Here is a 20,054-nt window from a genome sequence, read left to right on the forward strand (position 1 = left end):
GTGGATAGAAGATAAATTTTCTTCTCTCCTACAGTAATAAGTGGCAGGGCCTGGATTCAAATCTTGGTTTCTCTGACCCAGATCTCATATCACTATATCTATTCTTTATCTTTTGAAAACATACTAGTTCTGATAGAAAAGCATTATACAATTTTATACTGGAACCCAAGTCTAAGAGTGCATTGCATTATTGTCTTCAATTTAAGGACTAGTGAGTAGAAACTGAAGATTGTATTTTAAAATGTATTACTTTATTACAAGTTTTGTCAAGGACAGAGGTTTTGGGGACTTATCTGCTGGTCTAGTGGCTAAGACTCCAAACTCCCAATGCAGGGGCCATGATCAGGGAACTAGATCCTACATGCCACAACTAAGACATGGTGTAGTCAAATAAACTAAAGAAAGAAAGAAAAAAAAAAAAAGAATGGAGGTTTTAGAAGGACAGATCTCCAAAATAAATAAGGTTTTTATAATATAACAAGTATCATAGCAATAAGGAAGAGACTGGATAGTATGGATGTCAAGGCTAAAAATATGGATGTAGGTCCTATCTCTGTTGCTTATCAGTTGTATGTGCCTTGGATTTATCAGCCCTCAAATGTGCAAAATAAAGTTGCTGTTACCCACCTTGAAGAGTTTTCTGAGCTCTAGACCCATGAGTCCAATTATGCACCAGATGTCTACATTCAGCAGTCTCACAAACATTGAGTATCAGAATGTCCAAAATGGAATTAATCTGCCTCAAAGCCTTCTGTTGGTCCTGTGCACCTTTATCTGTTAATGGCATCACCAACCACACAGTGTCTCAAGTCAGAAGCCAAGAAGTCATGTCTCTCCACTTCCCCACTTAGTTTTCATATCCAATCACTGCATCCTATATTCTTCTTCTTTCATTAACTCATACTCAAAATTTTTTACTCATCACATACTGGTGAATTACTGGATGTTTGACCTCATGTGGCTTGTGGGATCTTTGTTCCCTGACCAGGGATTGAACCCACACCCTAGCACCAAGTCCTAACCTTAGCACTGAGTCCTAACCACTGGACCAATAGGGAACTCCCCATATCAGCAGTTTAGATGGAACCTGTAGGTCACCAGTAAATAAGGTGCTGGGGACAGAGCAATGCAGTAGACAGACATAATCGCACACTCTTGTCATTTACAATTTAGTGGGAGAACCACCCACAAAGGAGGCACATCATATTTATATTTAGCTTACATTAATTTAATCAATTATGTAATTATGCATGGGAAGGTAGAGACAGAATCATTGTAATACTCGAAGTGGGTAAAAATTTAGATTCCCACAATTATAATACATCTGGTACTCAAGAAATATTTTTCAAAATTATATAATAAAATAAGGAAATTTATGGAGTATTATGAGGGCATACAGTAGGAAGAACTAATTTACCCAAGATGGCCAGGAACACTTTTTTTTTTTCCCCCAGAAAATAACTCCTGGGCCAGTGGAGAAGGTGGATAGGAATCTTTCAGGTGTATGTGTTATTGGCGATGGGATGGGGTCAGGAGGAAGAGCCTTCCTGGCAGAGGGAATAGGTTGTGTGAAAACCATGAAGTAGGAAAAGTATGGATGTTTGAGGAACCAAAAATAGTATTGCTGGTTCACAGTGAGAACCATAGAAAGTGTGGTTCTAATTAAGGGTGAAAGAAGAGGCAGGCAAACCACAGCAGACTAGAGTTTGCAAACACAAGCAGCTATAGGGTCCAGAAAAGCAGACCATATAAAGGTAAGAGAGGTGGGGACTGAAAACTGGTATCCACACACACCGTCTAGAGAGACCAGCAACCACTCAGCTCATGCTGATCACCATCATGCAGGACAGTGAGTGCAGTGTGGTCAGATCTCTAAGAAAAACCACAAACCCGAACTTTAATATGCAATCTTCCACATTTTTAATAAAAGCATCCAATTTAAAAAATTAAGACTTTCTGATGGCAAACAAAGCATATATCAGCAATTTATTTTTTTATTTTTGGCCATCCCACGCGGCTTGTAGGATCTTCATCCCTCGACCAGGGATTGAACCCACACCATAGCAGAGTCCGAACCTTAGCACCGAGTCCTAACCACTGGAATGCCAGAGAACTCCCCATATAAGCAGTCTAGATGGGACCTGTGGGTCACCAGTTTGCAAAATGATCATATTTTAACATCACAGCACTTAGCATATCATGGACTCATAATGATGCACAAAAGTAAAACTGTCTGGTAGGCAGTATTCCATTTGTGTGGATCCTGGGTTCAGAAGAGAGGTTATACTGGTGATTTGTATTTGGTGTCATTCCTTTTTTATTGCTAATTCAAGTCATGAGTGTGAATGAAATTTTAAAGGAAAAAGGGTTTGTGTGTGAACGCCTGGCACATTGAAGTTTCTGGCTGGTTGTCCTTATGGAAACTCAAAAAACCTGAATACCTGCTCTCTCAGTTTCTTGACCTCACCTCTGAAAACACTCTTCCGCACTCCACTTTAGCCAACAAGCTTCCTGGTCAGTATCAACATTTGCATCACTGCTACAATGACCACTTTAAACATTTTGTTTCCTGTCTGCAACCTTCTGTTCCAGCTGAGATTCTCAACCAACTCCCGATTTACCTAGTCTTTACCAATTTACCTCATTGGAACTGCCAACTGACTGGCCCTTTTCTTTTACCATCTGCCCATTCTTATATTTGATAGAATTTTTAAATGTTAGGTTAAAGCCCATGTTTTGTTATTTCAGTCGTCCTCTAACAAATATGTTAAATGTCTTTGCATCTTGGCCTTTCTATCCCATCTGCCTGCAAAACTTCAGCCCTGAATGAACCCAATTATCACCCTTCTGAACTTCTCAGTACCAAGGTAGGAGAAAATCACAAAGCAGTAAAACGTGCTTTCTCTCTATATTCACGGCCACCGACCTCAACGGGGTGAACTTCAAAACTTTAAAGACAATATTCTACCTTTACTACTCTCCTCGATAACAATTTCATACTATCTTCACCTGTTCACTCCCATTTCTCAATACACACCCAGTTTGCCAGCCCCTCGGAATCACTTGCAATGCCTTGCAACCTCTCCCCGGCTACTGGGCTCATGCTTTGCCCCCTCTCCTTGGTGGGCTCCTCTTCTTACACATTTGTCTAACTCCTCAGTCTTCAAGATTCTGTTCTAGTGTGCCTTCCACTTGGAGGTTTCCTTGACACACCTGTCTATGCTTGCAGGGCACCTGCACACACTTGGATTACCGTGTGTCTCATACATTGTGTGTTGAGTTCAGTCTGCCACTGGACTGGGACCTGATTAGGGGCAGACACTGTATTTTATTTATCTGTGTAACCCAGCAGAGGGCTCTGTGCGTACAGGGGCTGAAAGAGTGAAGTGGAAAGATATCTTAGGCTCACATGTGTAACGTTCTTAGGAGTATGGGGGTGCAGCTGCTCAGGTGACTGGAAGAATGGATGGCCGACTGGGAAGCATTCAGACCTCCCCATGTTGGTAAAATGAAAGGTGAGTAGTGGAATAAAATAGTTTGGGAAACTGTGTCAGAGATAGACCAATCAAGAATCTCAATTATCTAAAATCTTCCAAGTCCAGTTTTTTCTTCACTCCTATCGCTTTCGTACAGGCTCCATCTCCCCTGTTTGAACCTTTCCCCCTCAATGTTTTTTACAAAAATACAGAGATGGGATATTGATTTTCTGGCTCCTTCCTATGAACTTGGTCTGAGTCCCAGCCACCTTTCATGCAGTCTGCCGCTAATTTTTCCTTTCTGTGGGAGACTGCATGGTGCGTGTGAGTCTATGCTCTGGAGCTTCCTTGAGAGGGGTGGTGCACGCCCGGGGAGAATGCAGCATACACAGATATATCCAGCATACACAGCTTGGTTACCGGAAAGCCGGTACGCTCCCCTCAGCACCCCTCCTCTTCCCAAATGCAGGACCTTCCTCCGCCTCTAGGCCCTCGCGAGTGTCGCGGGATCCCAGCCGCGCGGCTTGGCTTTGCGGGCCGCTGATCTGGATTGGCTCCAAGGGCCGGGTCCTGGCCAATCAGGAGTGGGGGTGTTGCTCTAGGGGGCGGGTTTTCCCCCCTTGCCTCTCTGCTCCCCCGCGGTGGGTCAGCGCAGGAGCGACCTCCCTGCGGCCGCGGCCCCTGGACATCCCGCCCAGATCTCTGGGCCCCGGGGGCCTGGTGGGACATGGCCTGGGCCGCTATGGCAGCAGCAAGACTGGGCCTCGGTCGGGCCGCTCCGCTCTTCCTCCGGCGCGGCTACCAGACAGAGAGGGGTGTCTATGGCTACCGGCCGAGGAAGCCCGAGAGCCGGGAGCCCGAGGGCGGCCTGGCGCGCCCCCCAGGTCAGGATGGGGCCTGGGCCGGTGGGCGTGGCGGCTGGGGAGTCAGGGGTTCTTATTTCTGGGCCGGGGGTGGGTGCTTTTGAGGGTTGGGACTTCCGGGGGCCTCAGTGTGCGAGCAGGCGGGTGGTGAGGAAGGGGAGGCCAGGGACAAGCCTGCGTCTTGTCAGGGTCCGGGTCACAGAATGGTTCTGTGAACTCTTTTGTCTTTTCCATTCCCTGGTTATAAAACGTGTGAGAACTTAGCTGTTTAGGGAGGCGGGGCTGCAGGAAAAGTTCTAAGATAGCCCAGCTCCTGGAGTTCACCCAAGGATACACATTTTCCAGGGCTGTCTCCAAAACCGGTGTGAGAGGGATCTGTGGGGATCGCGATGGTGACTAGGGTGAAGAGGGCATTGGTGTTCTTGAACCTCATCATGGTATTTATTATTCATTCGTCTCTTCTGTCTAGCCTCTTTAGGAGTTTAAAACTCTTTGCTGAATTCAGAACTATGCTACTCGGGTTTTAATGGATTAGGAGACACGAATATCAGTGTTTGGAGGCTCAGTTGCATCCTCATGTACAAGAGACCAATTTTGAGTATTTGGTTTATGCTCCAAAATTATTGTATGTTTATTCATCCTCACAGAATAGAAGATAAACACAGATTGGTCGTTAGAGGAAGGTCACTTGGCATTTTTAATTTTTATGTGTTATTACTATTTGCTGTGCCACGTGGCTTATGAGATCTTAGTTCCCTGACCAGGGATTGAACACTGGCCCTGGACAGTGAGAGTCTGAAGTCCTAACCACTGGACCACCAGGGAGGTCCCATTTGATATCTTTGGTGCGGTTATTGGATTAACAATTAGGATCCCTTCATCATCTAAACACCTGACCTTTGAGTAGTAGATCACACACTGAAACCTCAATATTGTGTTCTTGATCTCAGGAGACATTCAGAATAAAACTGATTTCTCTTTCTTTCTTTTTTTTTTTTTGATTTCTCTTTCTTGAGTGCAACAGGTTTCTTTAGGAACAGCATTTTGGTCAGCTAGATGGCTAATCCCTTGAGAGTAAGACTATATCTTATTTCACTTGACACATGGAGTATCTAATTTTGCATGTCAGTTTCCCTCAAACTGAAGTGTGCGTTCAGATCACTCTGAATGATGTTTAAAAGGCTAGTTCCCAGGCTGCCCTCCCTCGCCTCACCCTCATCCCAATTCTCATTCAGTGGCCTGAGATGAGGTCCAGGAATTTGTATTTTTATGTCACACTAAGTGATTTTCTAGCAGGAGGTCTGTGGTCACCATGGCCAAACATCGTTATAGCCAATAAGGGATGTATATATAAGGTATGTTTGTCCAATAGAGCTTGGTCACACGTCTGTACATCCCTGCAAGGGAGATTGGAAAGCATTGTCTTTCTTCAGGGCGGCCACCTTCCAGCTAAAAGTTATTTTGAAAGAGAAGAGGAAAATGGATGTTGGAAAATAACTAGTATCACCACACTCAACCCCTTTGGCTATTTAAATACTCTAAGGTTTTCTTCCCACACAGAGAATGTATTCACAAACCCTACTGAAAATGAACACAAGGCAGCTCCCACGTCCAAGGTACATAGAGAAATGGGAGGAGGTGTAGTCCAAGTTGTGGTGCTTTCCTCCTCCTCTTTGCCCTTCATCAGCTTCTTTCTTCATATGTTTATCTTGGCCAAGTGAATATCAAGGCCAACATAGGATGAATACCTCATTTATTAAGGTTTTCACTGTAGTAAGCCTTCAAAGAGGTCTTGAATTTGCTTCTAGTGACCATTTTGGATGGCAGTGGTTTCAGGAGTTAAAATTTGACCCATGATATGTGTCCTTTGTAGTTGGCTATTAGTAAAAGAGCTTGTACTTTAACCTCTGTAAACCTCAGCTTCCAAGCTTGAGTTCTATTTATCAACAATCTTAAATTGAAATGGAGGTGGATTTCCATACACAAGGGCTTCCTTGGTGACTCAGATAGTCTTTACTGCCTGCCAATGCAGGAGACCTGGGTTTGATCCCTGGGTTGGGAGGATCCTCTGGAGAAGGGAATGGTTACCCACTCCAGTATTCTTGCCTGGAGAATTCCATGGACTGAGGAACCTGGTGGGCTCCAGGCCATGGGGTTACAGAGTCGGACACAACTGAGCGACTAACACTTTCACTTTTCACACTTTCCATACACATTTTAGAATTATTTGTTCTAGTTCTGTGAAAAATTATTGGTATTTTAATAGGAATTGCACTGAATCTAGAGATTGGCTTCGAAAGTATTGTCATTTTAACAATGACCCTTTAACAATGACATTTCTTTAATTCTTCCAATCCAAGGACACCATCATATATCTTTCCATCCATTTGTGTCATCTTCCATTTCTTTCATCAGTGTCTTACAGTTTTCTGAGTACGGTCTTTTTCCTCCTTAAATAGGATTATTCCTAGGAATTTTATTCTTTTTGATATTACAGTTAATGGGGTTGTTTCCTTAATTCCTATCTCTGATAGTTTATTCTTAATATATAGAAATGCAACAGCTTAGGATTGGTGATTCATAGGTATAAATTTCATTATGAAGGATTGGGGGAAATGGTGGAATTTAGAGATGGTTAGGACATGGGGCCTATAAGATTCCAAATAGTGTTTAGTGGTTACTGATCTTAGCAACGAGCTTTAGTAGCTGAAGTGAGGTTGTAGGTGTGTTGCATATTAGAAATAATAGGAGCCTTGGGAGTTCCTTGTTGGTCCAGTGGTTAGGACTTCATGCTTTCACTTGCTAAGGCCCAATTTCGATCACTGATGGGGGAACTAAGATCCCACAAGCCACGCGGTGTGCAGCCCCCCACCAAAAAAAGAGAGAGAGACATAATAGGAGGCTTTACTGGAGGCATTATAGGAAAAACAGTTGGGGAAAATCTTACGACGTTAGAGATTTTTTAAACATGTTGAGACTTGCCTGGGCTTCCCTGGTGGCTCAGATGGTAAAGAATCCGTCTGCAATGCAGGAGACCTGAGGTCGATCCCTGGGTTGGGAAGATCCCTGGGAGAAGGGAAAGGCTACCCACTCCAGTATTCTGGCCTGGAGAATTCCATGGACTGTACAGTCCATGGGGTCGTAAAGAGCTGGACACAGCTGAGCGACTTTCACTTTCATTGGTGGTTCAGCGGTGGCTAAGAATCCACCTGGCAATGCAGGGGCTACTGGTTCGATCCCTGGCTTGGAAAGATCCACATGCCTTGGGGCAGCTAAGCTTGTGTGCCACAACTATTGAACCTATGCTCTAGAGCCTATGAGCTGCAGCAAGAGAAGCCACCGCCTTGGAAAGTCCGTGCACCACATCTAGAGAGTAGCCACTGCTCACGACAACTAGAGAAAGCCCGAGCAGCAATGAAGACAGAGTGCAGCCAATAAATAAATAATCTTTCAAATATAGATGATTTTTAAAATGTTTCGTGGACTTCTAGTTCCCTCTCTTTTGTGGTAGGCTCTGACTTCCTTTTCAATTTTTGTTGTGGTATAACAGGTGAAACGCTGGATTAAAATCAAAGTGAAAGTTGCTTAGCCATGTCTGACTCTGCCACCCCATGGACTATGCAGTCCATGGAATTCTTCAGGCCAGAATACTGAAGTGGGTGGCCTTTCCCTTTTCCAAGGGAATCTTCCCAATCCAGGGATTGAACCCAGGTCTCCCACATTGCAGGCAGATTCTTGACCAGCTGAGACACCAGGAAAGCCCAAGGATACTGGAGTGGGTAGCCTATCCCTTGTCCAGCGGATCTTCCCGACCCAGGAATCGAATCGGGGTCTCCTGCATTGCAGGTGAATTCTTTACCAACTGAGCTATCAGGGAAGTACACTAAAGTACAAATAGCTCAAATTCCAACTTTGTCATTACCTCTGTTACTTTCTGCAGGTCACTTAACCTGTTTGGGCTTCTGCTGACTCTTCCGCAGATAAAATGCACTTGTTCATGTTTCAGCCTGGAAACTTGGTGCTCAGAAAGTGGGGCTGGGAAAATATACACTTGTCCACATTTCAGCCTGGAAATGGGGCATGGAGCCTGCGACCCAGAATATGCACTTGTCTATATTTCAGCCCGGAAATTTGGGGCACAGAGCCTGCGGCCCAGAATATGCATTTGTCCATATGCATTTGTAAGGCACAGCTGTTAAGGTACTTAGCTCCTGTGTCATCCATAATGTGTGTCCTGAAGACCACCCCACACTTGGAGTCTCCAGAAGGGACTCATAACACACAGTGTATGGCTGGACTCCTGGCTGAGGTTTAATAGGTGCAATGAGGATGCACAGCTGGACTGTAATGGCAAAGGCACAGGAAGGGTCTGCGGGACCCGCTGTGCAGTCTTCCTTCTGCTCTTTTCCTCATGACGGTCACACATGATGCCCTTCTCTTTAAGAAACACAGCAACAGATGTGCGGTGTTCCTGTGAGAACACTTCCCTGTTCTAACCTGTTCTAACAGGGAAGTCTGTTAGAGACTCAGCACCCAGAGTTTTTATTGGAAGAGGTTCCTGTAAGCACCCTCTGCATGTGCCAAAATCCCAGGTTCCCAGAAGGACAGCAGGTGTTCAGCCTAAATCATCTTGTTCACACAAGCAGTCTAGGCACAGTTGTTGCTAAGTCGTGTCCAATTTTTTGCTACGCCATGGACTGCAGCACCCCAGGCTTCCCTGTGTTTCACCATCTAATGGAGTTTGCTCAAATTCATGTCCATTGAATTGGTGATGCTATCTAACCATCTCATCCTCTGTTGTCCTCTTCTTTTGCCTTCCATCTTTCCCAGCATCAGGATCCTTTCCAATGAGTCAGCTGTTCGCATCAGGTGGCTAAAGTATTGGAGCTTTACCTTCAGCATCTGTCCAGTGGAGGACTCAGTGCTTCCATTGCCACAGGCACAGATTCAATCCCTAGTCAGAGAACTAAGATCCCACAAGCTTTGTGGCATGGCCCCCCAAAGTATAAATAAATAAATAAAGAGCTCTATTGCACGTGTTCAGTATGGAAAAATTAGAAAATATGATAAGCAAGGAAAATTGGGAATTTTGACATAAAATCATCACTAACTTTTTGGTCTATTTCCTTGATACATATGAAATATATATGCAAATGAAGAGACATATATGAAGTATGTAGGTGCTAATATGCTTGATACACTTTGTGATGAAAATATATAGGTATAATACACACATTTTAACACAGCTCAGGCTCATATGATATATAGTGTAATTTAGTCTTTTTTCTTCTAAACAAATTGGCACATCCAATAAGCATTCTCCTACAACATTATCTGATGATGATTTTTGGCCAGTGAGGATTAGTCGTCAGCACTGTGGCATGTCCCTCAGATGACTGGGGTTTGTAGAGAGTTAGAGGACTAACAGGAGGGAAAGATCTGTGAGGAATGAGGAGGCATTGACTCCACCCACCCTACTGGAGGGGTGTGGGTGTGGGTGATGAGTAATTGCACCATTTACTGGTGTCCTCAGGGGAAAACAGATTGCTGTGCAGACAGGAGTATAAGGAACGTTTAGGGAAGAGGTGAAGAATGTAGGGAGGTCTGTTAATGACGGAACGGACGGAATTCTAGTTGTCACAGTGGAAGGATCGATCTAGGAGGCAGAGAGGGAAGAGATACCGGGTTGGGTCTGGAGGAAATGGCAACCCACTCCAGTGTTCTTGCCTGGAAAATTCCATGGACAGAGGAGCCCGGCAGGCTACAGTCCATGGGGTCGAAAAGAGTCAGACACGATTGAGCACAGCAGCAGCAGCAGAAACCAGAGCAGTGAAATAAAGAGTCTGGGAGAAAACAGATGGTGAGGATGGGTGGAGGATGTGCCCCGAGGTAGGACGGGAAGAGGCCTGTCTCTCTTCAAGAATAGTAGGTGCTGTGTGTTCTTTGGGGTGAACGGCATCCTTTTGTGCCAACTCCCCCATCTGTGTTGTAGAGTATCACTAAAAGCTTGGATTTTCAGTGAGAAACTGAAGCAGTGATCTCATAACTAGATGTGGTTTGCTAAAGAGAATGTTTTCACAAGAGGGCTGTAGGGGACTTCCCCGGTCGTCCAGTGGTGAAGACTCTATGCTTCTAATGCAGGGGGCCCAGGTTTGATCCTTGATCAGGGACATAAGATCCCACATGTGGTGCGGGTGTGGTCAAAACATAAAAAAATAATAATAATAATATTTATTTATTTGTATTTATTTTTACCTGTGCGGTAAAATAATTGCTTTGTGCAGGCTTTCTCTGGTTTCTGAGAGCAGAGGCTACTGTCTACTTGCAGTGCTCGGACTTCTCACTGCGGTGGCTTTTCTGGTTGCAGGGCACAGGCTCTAGGCAAGAGGGCTTCAGTAGTTGCAGCACTCAGGCTCAGGAGTTGTGGCGCAGGGGCTTAGTTGCTGCGAGGCATAAGGAATCTTCCTAGACCAGGAATCAAACCCGCGTCCCCTGCATTGGCAGACAGATTCTTATCCACTGTGCCACCAGGAAGTCCAATAAGAATTAATTAATTTTTTTTTTAAAGAGGGCTAGTAAACTGGTGAGAATGGTGATGATAACCCTGTATATTTACCGTTAACTTAACTCCACTAAGGACGTAATTTTGTAGATGATATTGGAAGTTGTGGTCTTGAAGGATTTTCTTCCAAATTTTAGAAGGGCTTTCATGTGCAAAAGGGAAGAAAAGCAGCTTTTGGCTTAATATAAAGTCATCTAAGATTTAAAAAAAAATAATCTAAGATAGAATTAGATTCATTGAAATATAGTGATTTCCCCTTTAAGAAGAGGTTGGAGAATTACTCATTTAAGGCTACAAATAGGATTTTGTTTTTTATTATGTAGTAATAAGATCATTTCTAAGGTCTTTTTCCTGGTCTGTGATTTCATGAGTCTATAAAATGTGTACCTGGAGGACGTAAGGAAGGAAATGTAACATTGATTTTGCAGTTTAAACTCTGTTTTTTTATTTTTTTTCCTCTGTGTTTTTTTTAATGTACAATATAAAAAACTCAAATAATAATTAAGAGGACTATAATTATCCATAATTAAAATTATAGCATTTTAACAGTTATTTTCAATTTGGGGTGTTTCCTTGTAAAATCTATCCATGTGCATAGTTATTTCCACAAATGTGTACCCATAATTCTGGTTCCTTCTGGTTATTTTTCAGTGACTTTTGCTCTCAGGAGACAAATTTAAGGAAATAAGTGTGTTTTCCTGGATTCTGCTAGTTTTTAATCCTGAAAACCACTGGCAGCTATGGTGGGTAGAACCACGTGTTAAAAATGTCCAAAGCCACAAAGGCTTCTTTGAAAACTGATTTTGTGGTTTGTGGGCATTTCCTAAACTGTTGTTCTATTGTTGTTGTTGTTGTTGTTGTTTTTCCACTCAATCAGTGGACCATGGCCTTGCCAGGTTGGTGACGGTGTATTGTGAGCATGGGCATAAAGCTGCCAAAATCAACCCGCTCTTCAATGGTCAAGCCCTGCAGGAAAACGTGCCTGAAATCCAAGCCCTGCTGCAGACTCTGCAGGGACCCTTTAATACCACAGGTAAAGGTCATCAGCTGTCGACTGTCCGTGTGTCAGTTAACTGCCGGTGAAGCGGGGCTCCTTTCTCCATTCTTGAAGAACTGCAGTCATGCCCGCTGGAGCTGAGCCTTCCATGGGTGTGAGGAGACAGTAAGGGGCACATTTGGACACTGTCTGGGAGAGTAGTGTTGAGGTTCTGGAACTGTCTTCCGACAGGGCCCGTATCCTCTGTGTTCAAATCATATACACAAATGGCCAATGGGTACATAAAAAAGTGCTTGGCATCACTAATCATCAGGGAAATGCAAATCAAAACCACAATGAGCTATCACCTCACAACTGTTAGAATGGCTGTTGTCAAAAAACCCCAGAATTGGATGAACCACAAGGTCCTACTGTGCTATAGTACAGTTTATACCACAGTTTATCCTGTGGTAAGCCATAATGGAAAGGAAAATGAAGGAGAGAGAGAGAGTGTGTGTGTGCGCGCGTGTATATAAAACTGATCACTTTGCTAAAATTAACACAACAGTGTAGATCAAGTATTCTTCAATTAAAAAAAACAAACAAAAACCAAAGATACAAGTGTCAGTGAGGATGCAGAGAAAAGGGAACTCTTGTCCACTCTTGGTAGGAATACAAGTTGGTGCAGCCACTATGAAAAGCAGTAGGGAGGATCTTCAAAAAATTAAAAATAGAACTACTGTATGACCCAGCAATTCCATTTCTGGGTATAAATCTAAAGGAACTGAAATCATGAAAGATGTATCTGTACTCCCATGTTCACTGAAGCTTTGATCAGCCAATGTCAAAGATGTAACACTTACTATAAGAAACCGTACACAATATAAAGTAAATGTTGGCTTGTTAAATTCATGTTGTAGGTTTAGGCAAAAGACTGGTAATTGATTTGGTGCTGGGCCAGTCACATATTACAAAACTTCCTTTTCTTTGGCTGAGGTTCAGGGAGATTTCCTTTTACCTTAGAATGTTGCATTGCTGTCAATATTAATTCACATTAAGACCAACTGAGCAATAATAGGCATTGCTTTATAGATATTGATAAGACTTGAACATTTTGATAGATATTTCAGATCAAGATAGAACATATGATTTATAGCTATAAAGCAGATGAATGGCAAGTCCAGAATTCACTTTTAAAAGACTATAGAATTGAAATTTGGCATTAAAAATCATCGCTCTGTTTGGGGGAAGATTTTTATTTCCTCTCCTTTTAGTACTTTATGGCCTTTGACCATATTTTTAGTTTTGCCTTTAGAAAAATCTGGATAACCATTGATGATGACCCAAGTTATTTAGAATAAAATGCTCTGAATTGAGATAAGGATCTTGGTATGTTCTATATTTGTTTGACTATTCTTTAAAGCGACCCTTTTGATTCCATTTCATAGGATTATTGAACATGGGGAAGGAGGAGGCCTCTCTTGAGGAAGTCGTCGCCTATCTCAACCAGATCTACTGTGGGCAGATTTCTATCGAAACCTCTCAGCTGCAGAGCCAGGAGGAGAAAGACTGGTTTGCCAAGCGGTTTGAGGAACTGAAGAAGGAGGCATTTACCACAGAAGAGCGAAAACACCTGTCAAAACTAATGTTAGAATCTCAGGTATAAAAGTAGCAGCTAACATCAAAGGAATTGTTCAGCTCTTTTTCTCCAAAGACATATAAATATTGAAGAGAGGGAGTTAAGACATGAACTCTCTGAATGTAGCCACAATTCCCCCATGGCCTCAACACAACAGACAGTGTAACACACACCACTTTATTCTAAGTAGAATGAAGTAGATCTCCAACCGCCAGAGCTGTTGGTTCTCCTCAGAGTCGATACTTTCTATGTATTTGTCTCTTCCCTTCATAAAAGACTGCAAAGTCCTTAAGATTTGATTCCTCTTTTAATTACCTGAAGGGATTAAAAAAGGAAAAAGGAATACACGTATATGTATGGCTGAGTTCCTTCACCATTCACCTTAAACTATCACAATATTGTTACTTGCCTATACCCCAATACAAACAAAAAGTTTAAAAAACATTTTAAAAAGTTAAAATTTTTTTTAAAGAGAAAGGAACTATACATGAAAGAGGCTCTCAATATAGATTAATAGGATTGAATGTCCAGGACTGTGCTCAGGACTTGAGCCTATCAATATGACAAGACCCCTGCCCCCAGTAATGTGTGTGGGTGGACGGCTAGTTTGCGGCCCAGATAAAATACTATAGAGCCCTGAACTAAGACTCAAGTCCTGGAAAAGGCCTGGCATTCTGATGGGCTTCCTACTGGGGTGAGTTCTTCTAACACTTGGGTTGTTTTCTCTGTGTCCCCACTGCTGCCTGGTGTCCTCGGCAGGGCTTTCTTGCCAGGCTCTGAGTGACTTCTGTTCATCTCTGGGGTCTGCACTGAATAGACCCTGTTGTAGCTGCTTAAAGCAGTGCGGGGTTTCCTTAAATGTGTTTGACTTTGACCCATGTAGTCAGCTCTCCTGTAACTATTGTGTCTGACATGGTGTTCCACAGGAGTTTGACCACTTTTTGGCCACCAAGTTTGCCACAGTGAAGCGATACGGAGGCGAAGGAGCAGAAAGCATGATGGGCTTTTTCTACGAGCTGCTGAAAATGGCAGCTTACAGCGGGGTAACGGATGTTATTATTGGGATGCCCCATAGAGGGAGGCTGAACTTGCTGACAGGCCTTCTGCAGTTCCCTCCAGAGGTAAAAGGACTTCTGTTTTTCCCACCAGTGATGTGCAATTGACTGAAACAGAGTAAAGTCGATGGTAATAATCGCTTTTAGAAAACCGACTAAGCATATGAACCATTGGTCCAGGAGACAACTTTGTTAATTGATGAAAACTGATGCTGTTGGACCTGGTGTTTAGGTTGATTTTCCTATATCTCTTTACAGGAATTCTTTCTTCACTCAGGAATGTTAAAAGTTAGTTTGTTTCCTAAGGATGATGCAAACAGATAAATTCTGTTTTTTGAAGCATACTTTCCCTATTTCGTAGAAATCATTTAAACAAACACAAAGATCTGTTCAGTTTGATAAAATTTCATCTTCCAGAAAGTCATTTTTACCTTCTACTTATTTGCAGATTATAGTTAATAGATTGTATGAAACTAATAAAACATTGTTATCTCAAGAGATCCTCCAAAGTGAGTAGTTTTATTGGTTATTGGATCGTTCGTATTCTTGTTCAGTCTGACTCAGATGCTCTGTAAATCTCGAAGCACTTGAGCGTCAGGGCACAATATTCAATGACAGGGAATAGTCTGGTAAGTGTCTGATAAGGTTATGGCCATTATGCATGGGTAAACCTCACCGCTATTCTTGGCCAGGAGATTAAAAACAATTATAAATGTTAGGTAGTTCCCTGGGGGTTCAGTGGTTAGGACTTGGTGCTTTCACTGCCAGGCTTGGATTCAATCCTGGATCAGAGAACTAAGATCCCACAAGCCATGTGTTGCAACAAAAACAACTCAAAAAACAAACAAAAAATATCATATGACCCAGAAACTCCACTCTTGGGTATATATATTTGAAGAAAACAAAAGCACTAATTTGGAAAGATACATGCACCCCAATGTTCTTAGCAGTATTATTTATAATTGATAAGATACAGCAGCAACTTAAGTGTCCATCAACAGATAAACAAAGATGTGGCATATACACATACAATGGAATATAACTCAGACATAAAAAATAATGTAAATTTGCCATTTGCAACAATAGGAATGGACTTGGAAGGTTTTATGCTTAGTGAAGTAAGCCACACAAAGATAAATATTTCATGTTATCACTTATATGTGAAATCTAAAAAATAAAACAAACTAATAACTATAACAAAAAAGAAACAGACTCACAGATAGAACAAACTAGTGGTTACCAGTGGGGAGAGGGAAAATGGGAAGGGGTAATACAGGGATATGGAATTGAGGAATATAAACTACTTTGTAAAAAATAAATAAGCTATATGCTATATTGTAAAACACAGAGAATATAACCAATATTTTGGCTGTATTTTATGTTGGCTACAATATAACCAATAGTAACTAAATGAAGTAAAATCTCTAAAAGTTTTGAATCACTGTTGTATACCTGAAATTTTTGTAATATTGTAAATCAACTATACCTCAATCCAAAAAATTTTCTTAATTAAAAAATTACACATGATGTCATGTCTTGGGGCCAAGTTTTACCGTTTTTGTTAATACTTCAGTGTTTCTGATGCTAAGAGAACCATAATCAGCTTTGAAAACTCACCATAGAAAAGGTACCATACAACAGAATAAAATGATTGACAGATGGAGGTGTCCTTTGACACCTGCAGAAATTCTTAAACCAAAAATTGCATTCCTAAAATATCCCAGACAAAGAAGTTACTCAAAAGCACAGAAATGATTATCAGTGACCATACTTGTGAACATCCGTTGGATCATAGAAAAAGCAAGAGAGTTCCAGAAAAACATCTACTTCTGCTGTATTGACTATACCAAAGCCTTTGACTGTGTGGATCACAACAAGCTGTGGAAAATTCTTAAAGAGATGGGAATACCAGAACACCTGACCTGCCTGCTGAGAAATCTGTATGCAGGTCAAGAAGCAACAGTTAGAACCAGACATGGAACAACAGACTGGTTCCAAATTGGGAAAGGAGTATGTCAAGGCTGTACTGTATATTGTCACCCTGTTTATTTAACTTATATGCAGAGTACATCATGTGAAATGCTGGACTGGAGAAAGCACAAACTGGAATCAAGAATTCTGGGAGAAATATCAACCTCAGATCTGCAGATGACACCACCCTTATGGCAGAAAGCGAAGAAGAACTAAAGAGCCTCTTGATGTGAGTGAAAGAGGAGAGTGAAAAAGCTGGCTTGAATCTAAACATTCAAAAAACTAAGATCATGGCATCTAGTCCCATCACTTCATGGCACATAGATACGGAAACAACGGAAACAGTGACAGATTTTATTTTTGGGGACTCCAAAATCACTGCAGATGGTGACTGCAGACATGAGATTAAAAGACGCTTGCTCCTTGGAAGAAAAACTATAACCAACCTAGATAGCATATTAAAAAGCAGAGACATACTTTGCCGACAATGGTCTGTCTAGTCAAAGCTATGGTTTTTCCAGGAGTCATGTATGGATGTGAGAGTTGGGCCATAAAGAAAGCTGAGCACCAAAGAATTGATGCTTTTGAACTGTGCTGTTGGAGAAGACTCATGAGAGTCCCTTGTACTGCAAGGAGATCAAACCAGTCAATCCTAAAGGGAATCAACCCTTAGTGTTCATTGGAAGGACTGACGCTGAAGCTGAAGCTCCACTACTTTGGCCAGCTTATGTGAAGAACTGACTCCTTAGAAAAGACCCTGATGCTGGGAAAGATTGAAGACAGGAGGAGAAGGGGCCAACAGAGATTGAGATGGTTGGATGGCATCACTGACTTGATGGACATGAATTTGAGCACGCTCCAGGAGTTGGACAGGGAAGCCTGGCATGCTGCAGTTCATGGGTCGCAAAGAGTCAGATACGACTGAGCGACTGAACTGAACTGAACTGAAGCTTGTGAAAAACACATCTTTTCCTATCCTGTGAGTTTGCATGCTCCTATTTACAGTGAGGGCGATAAGAAGCTTTTGGGTCATTTAAACCATTTGGCCAATTGAGCACAATATAATGTCTTTGGTAGATAGTTTGACTTGAGACCCAGCTTTGTAGCCAAGGACCTTTAAACCACTGAAGTAATTTCTCTTGCTCATCCTTTTTTATTTTTTTAATTCTCAAACTCCTAATTTATCCCTCCTCTTCCCCTTTAGTAACCATAAGATTGTTTTCTATGTCTGTGCATCTGTTTTGTAAATAAGTTCTCCGGTTTTTGTTTTTTTTTTTTTTTTTGTCTGCTTTGCTCAACCTGTGGGATCTTAGTTCCCTGACAAGGGACTGCACATAGGCCCTCGGCAGTGAAAGCGCAGAATCCTAATCACTGGGCACCAGGGATTTCCTGTATCATTTCTTTAGATTGCACACACAAGTCTGTTGTCATTTTCTGTCTGATTTATTTCACTTAATATGATAATCTCTAGGTGTATCCATGTTGCTGTAAATGGCATTATTTCATTCTATTTTGTGGCTGAGTAATATTCCGCTATATACATACCACATTTTTTTTTTATCCATTTATCTATCAATGGATACTTAGGTTGTTTCCATGTGTTGGCTATTGTAAATAGTGCTGCTGGTGGACACTGGGGTGCTTGTACTAATTAGAGTTTTCTCCAGATATATGCCCAGGAGTGGACTGATGGATTGTATAGTAACTCTGATGTGAAGAGCTGACTCATTTGAAAAGACCCTGATGCTGGGAAAGATTGAGGGCAGGAGGAGAAGGAGACAACAGAGGATGAGATGGTTGGATGGCATCACCGACTCAATGGACATGGATTTGGGTGAACTCTGGGAGTTGGTGATGGACAGGGAGGCCTGGCATGCTGTGGTTCATGGGGTCGCGAAGAGTCAGAAACGACTGAGCGACTGAGCTGAACTGAACTGAACTGAATGGCAACTCTATTTTTAGTCTTTTAGTTTGTTCATTTTTAAAATGGATAGTGACACCTATCTCTTAGAAGAGTATGAAAATGAGATGACAGAACATATGCAGAGAAGTCCTTTGAGAATGGCAAAATATAGTTTCTTTTTTTTAATTTTAAAAATCAATGATTTGTTTATCAATTACCCACTATATTTTGTAAAGAGAACATATTTAGAATCTTTCATAGTACTATGTTACTTTTCATCTTCAAAATATCCATACATTTTTCACAATTTTGAAACTAAAATGGTACCAGAACTTACATAGATGCTACAATCTGAGAATTGCAAAATAGTTTCTTAGATGCCACTTGAGCTAAGTAGTGGATGTCATCCTGTGACTAAATGGGATGAAGTTCTTATTTTCCTTTCCATCTTAAACGAGAATAAATCTTATTAGCAGTTCCTGTTAATAATTTAACAAGAATACTAATTCTTTTGGAAAATACATTCTAACAGGTGCAATTAAGAAAAAATTTTGCTTATTACAAGGCAGAGGTATCTTACTGTCTGCATCATGCTGGACTTGTCTTAATGTGTTAGAACTTCATTTGATGATGAACATCGCCAAATAGCTCTGTGCATTCGAGCAGTTACAAGTGTGTGCTTATCTTTAAATCATGCATGGTCACAATATATATACAACATGTGCATAAAGTTTTTTTTAGATTGTATGATTTAAACGAACCACCTCTTCCCATTTTTTCTTGTGTGTTTACTCGGCTTAGCTGATGTTCCGTAAAATGCGAGGCTTAAGTGAATTTCCGGAAAACGTCTCAGCCGTTGGCGATGTCCTGTCTCACCTAACGTCCTCGGTTGACCTGGACTTCGGTGCGCACCATCCCCTCCACGTGACTATGCTGCCCAACCCCTCGCACCTGGAAGCCGTGAACCCTGTGGCAGTCGGGAAGACTCGGGGGAGGCAGCAGTCCAGGCGGGATGGGGACTACTCCCTGGACAGTTCAGCTCAGCCTGGGGACAAAGTCATCTGCTTACAGGTACTGGGAGCTTCAGGAAGTAAGGCCAGAGGTTGGGAATACTGGGCAGAAAGGATGTCCAGGTTGGTAGTTGTCATGGCAGTCCGGTGGGGATTGGAAAAGAATTTCCGGCGTACTGCAGAAAGGCGTGAGTTTACTAAGAACAAAGAGCAGAATGTGGGCACTGGGAGCAGGGCTGGCCGTCACCTCCTGGCAGACCAGGGAGAGCCAACAGGACGCTGTTAGAGCAGCCGGCTGGCTCAAGGGAGAGCCGACACCTTTGTGGGTTAGTAGTCAATTTTTATAGCCTCAAGACAAAATTCCTGCTGGAAGGGTGGTATTAGGTGATTGGTTAGAGCGCTATAATAGGGTGAGCATGGGTGGGCATTTTTACCTAATTTGGGGTCAGGAAGCTTGCTGGTGATGATCAGGGGGGCTTTTGGCAATGGTTACAGAGGGGCTCAGTCAGCTTCGGAGGTGACCTTGGTTCTGGGCTCAGCGTCTGTGGCCTTGGGATAGGATTCCACAGTTATCATGACAGGAGACAGCACATGTTCCA

At 42.3% G+C, this 20,054-nt stretch overlaps 1 protein-coding gene across 4 annotated transcripts in view; it reads left to right on the forward strand.

The window, feature by feature from the left end:
* Window positions 1-4,075: 4,075 nt before the first annotated feature.
* Window positions 4,076-20,054, forward strand: part of DHTKD1 (dehydrogenase E1 and transketolase domain containing 1) — a 43,588-nt gene continuing 27,609 nt past the window's right edge. For 2 of the 4 annotated variants that reach the window (XR_006337271.1, XM_043885098.1), the window contains exons 1-5: window positions 4,076-4,360; window positions 11,779-11,934; window positions 13,326-13,537; window positions 14,443-14,637; window positions 19,247-19,516. Coding sequence is in view for 3 of the 4 variants with exons in the window: in XM_043885098.1 (XP_043741033.1) it covers window positions 4,204-4,360; window positions 11,779-11,934; window positions 13,326-13,537; window positions 14,443-14,637; window positions 19,247-19,516 (990 nt within the window). In the remaining variant the exon portion in view is untranslated. Of the gene's footprint in view, window positions 4,361-11,552; window positions 11,645-11,778; window positions 11,935-13,325; window positions 13,538-14,442; window positions 14,638-19,246; window positions 19,517-20,054 lie in introns of all 4 variants that reach the window. The other 2 variants (XM_043885100.1, XM_043885099.1) reach the window with 2 other exon arrangements.

Source organism: Cervus elaphus, chromosome 23, assembly GCF_910594005.1.
Source record: "Cervus elaphus chromosome 23, mCerEla1.1, whole genome shotgun sequence".
Classification (NCBI taxonomy): domain Eukaryota; kingdom Metazoa; phylum Chordata; class Mammalia; order Artiodactyla; family Cervidae; genus Cervus; species Cervus elaphus.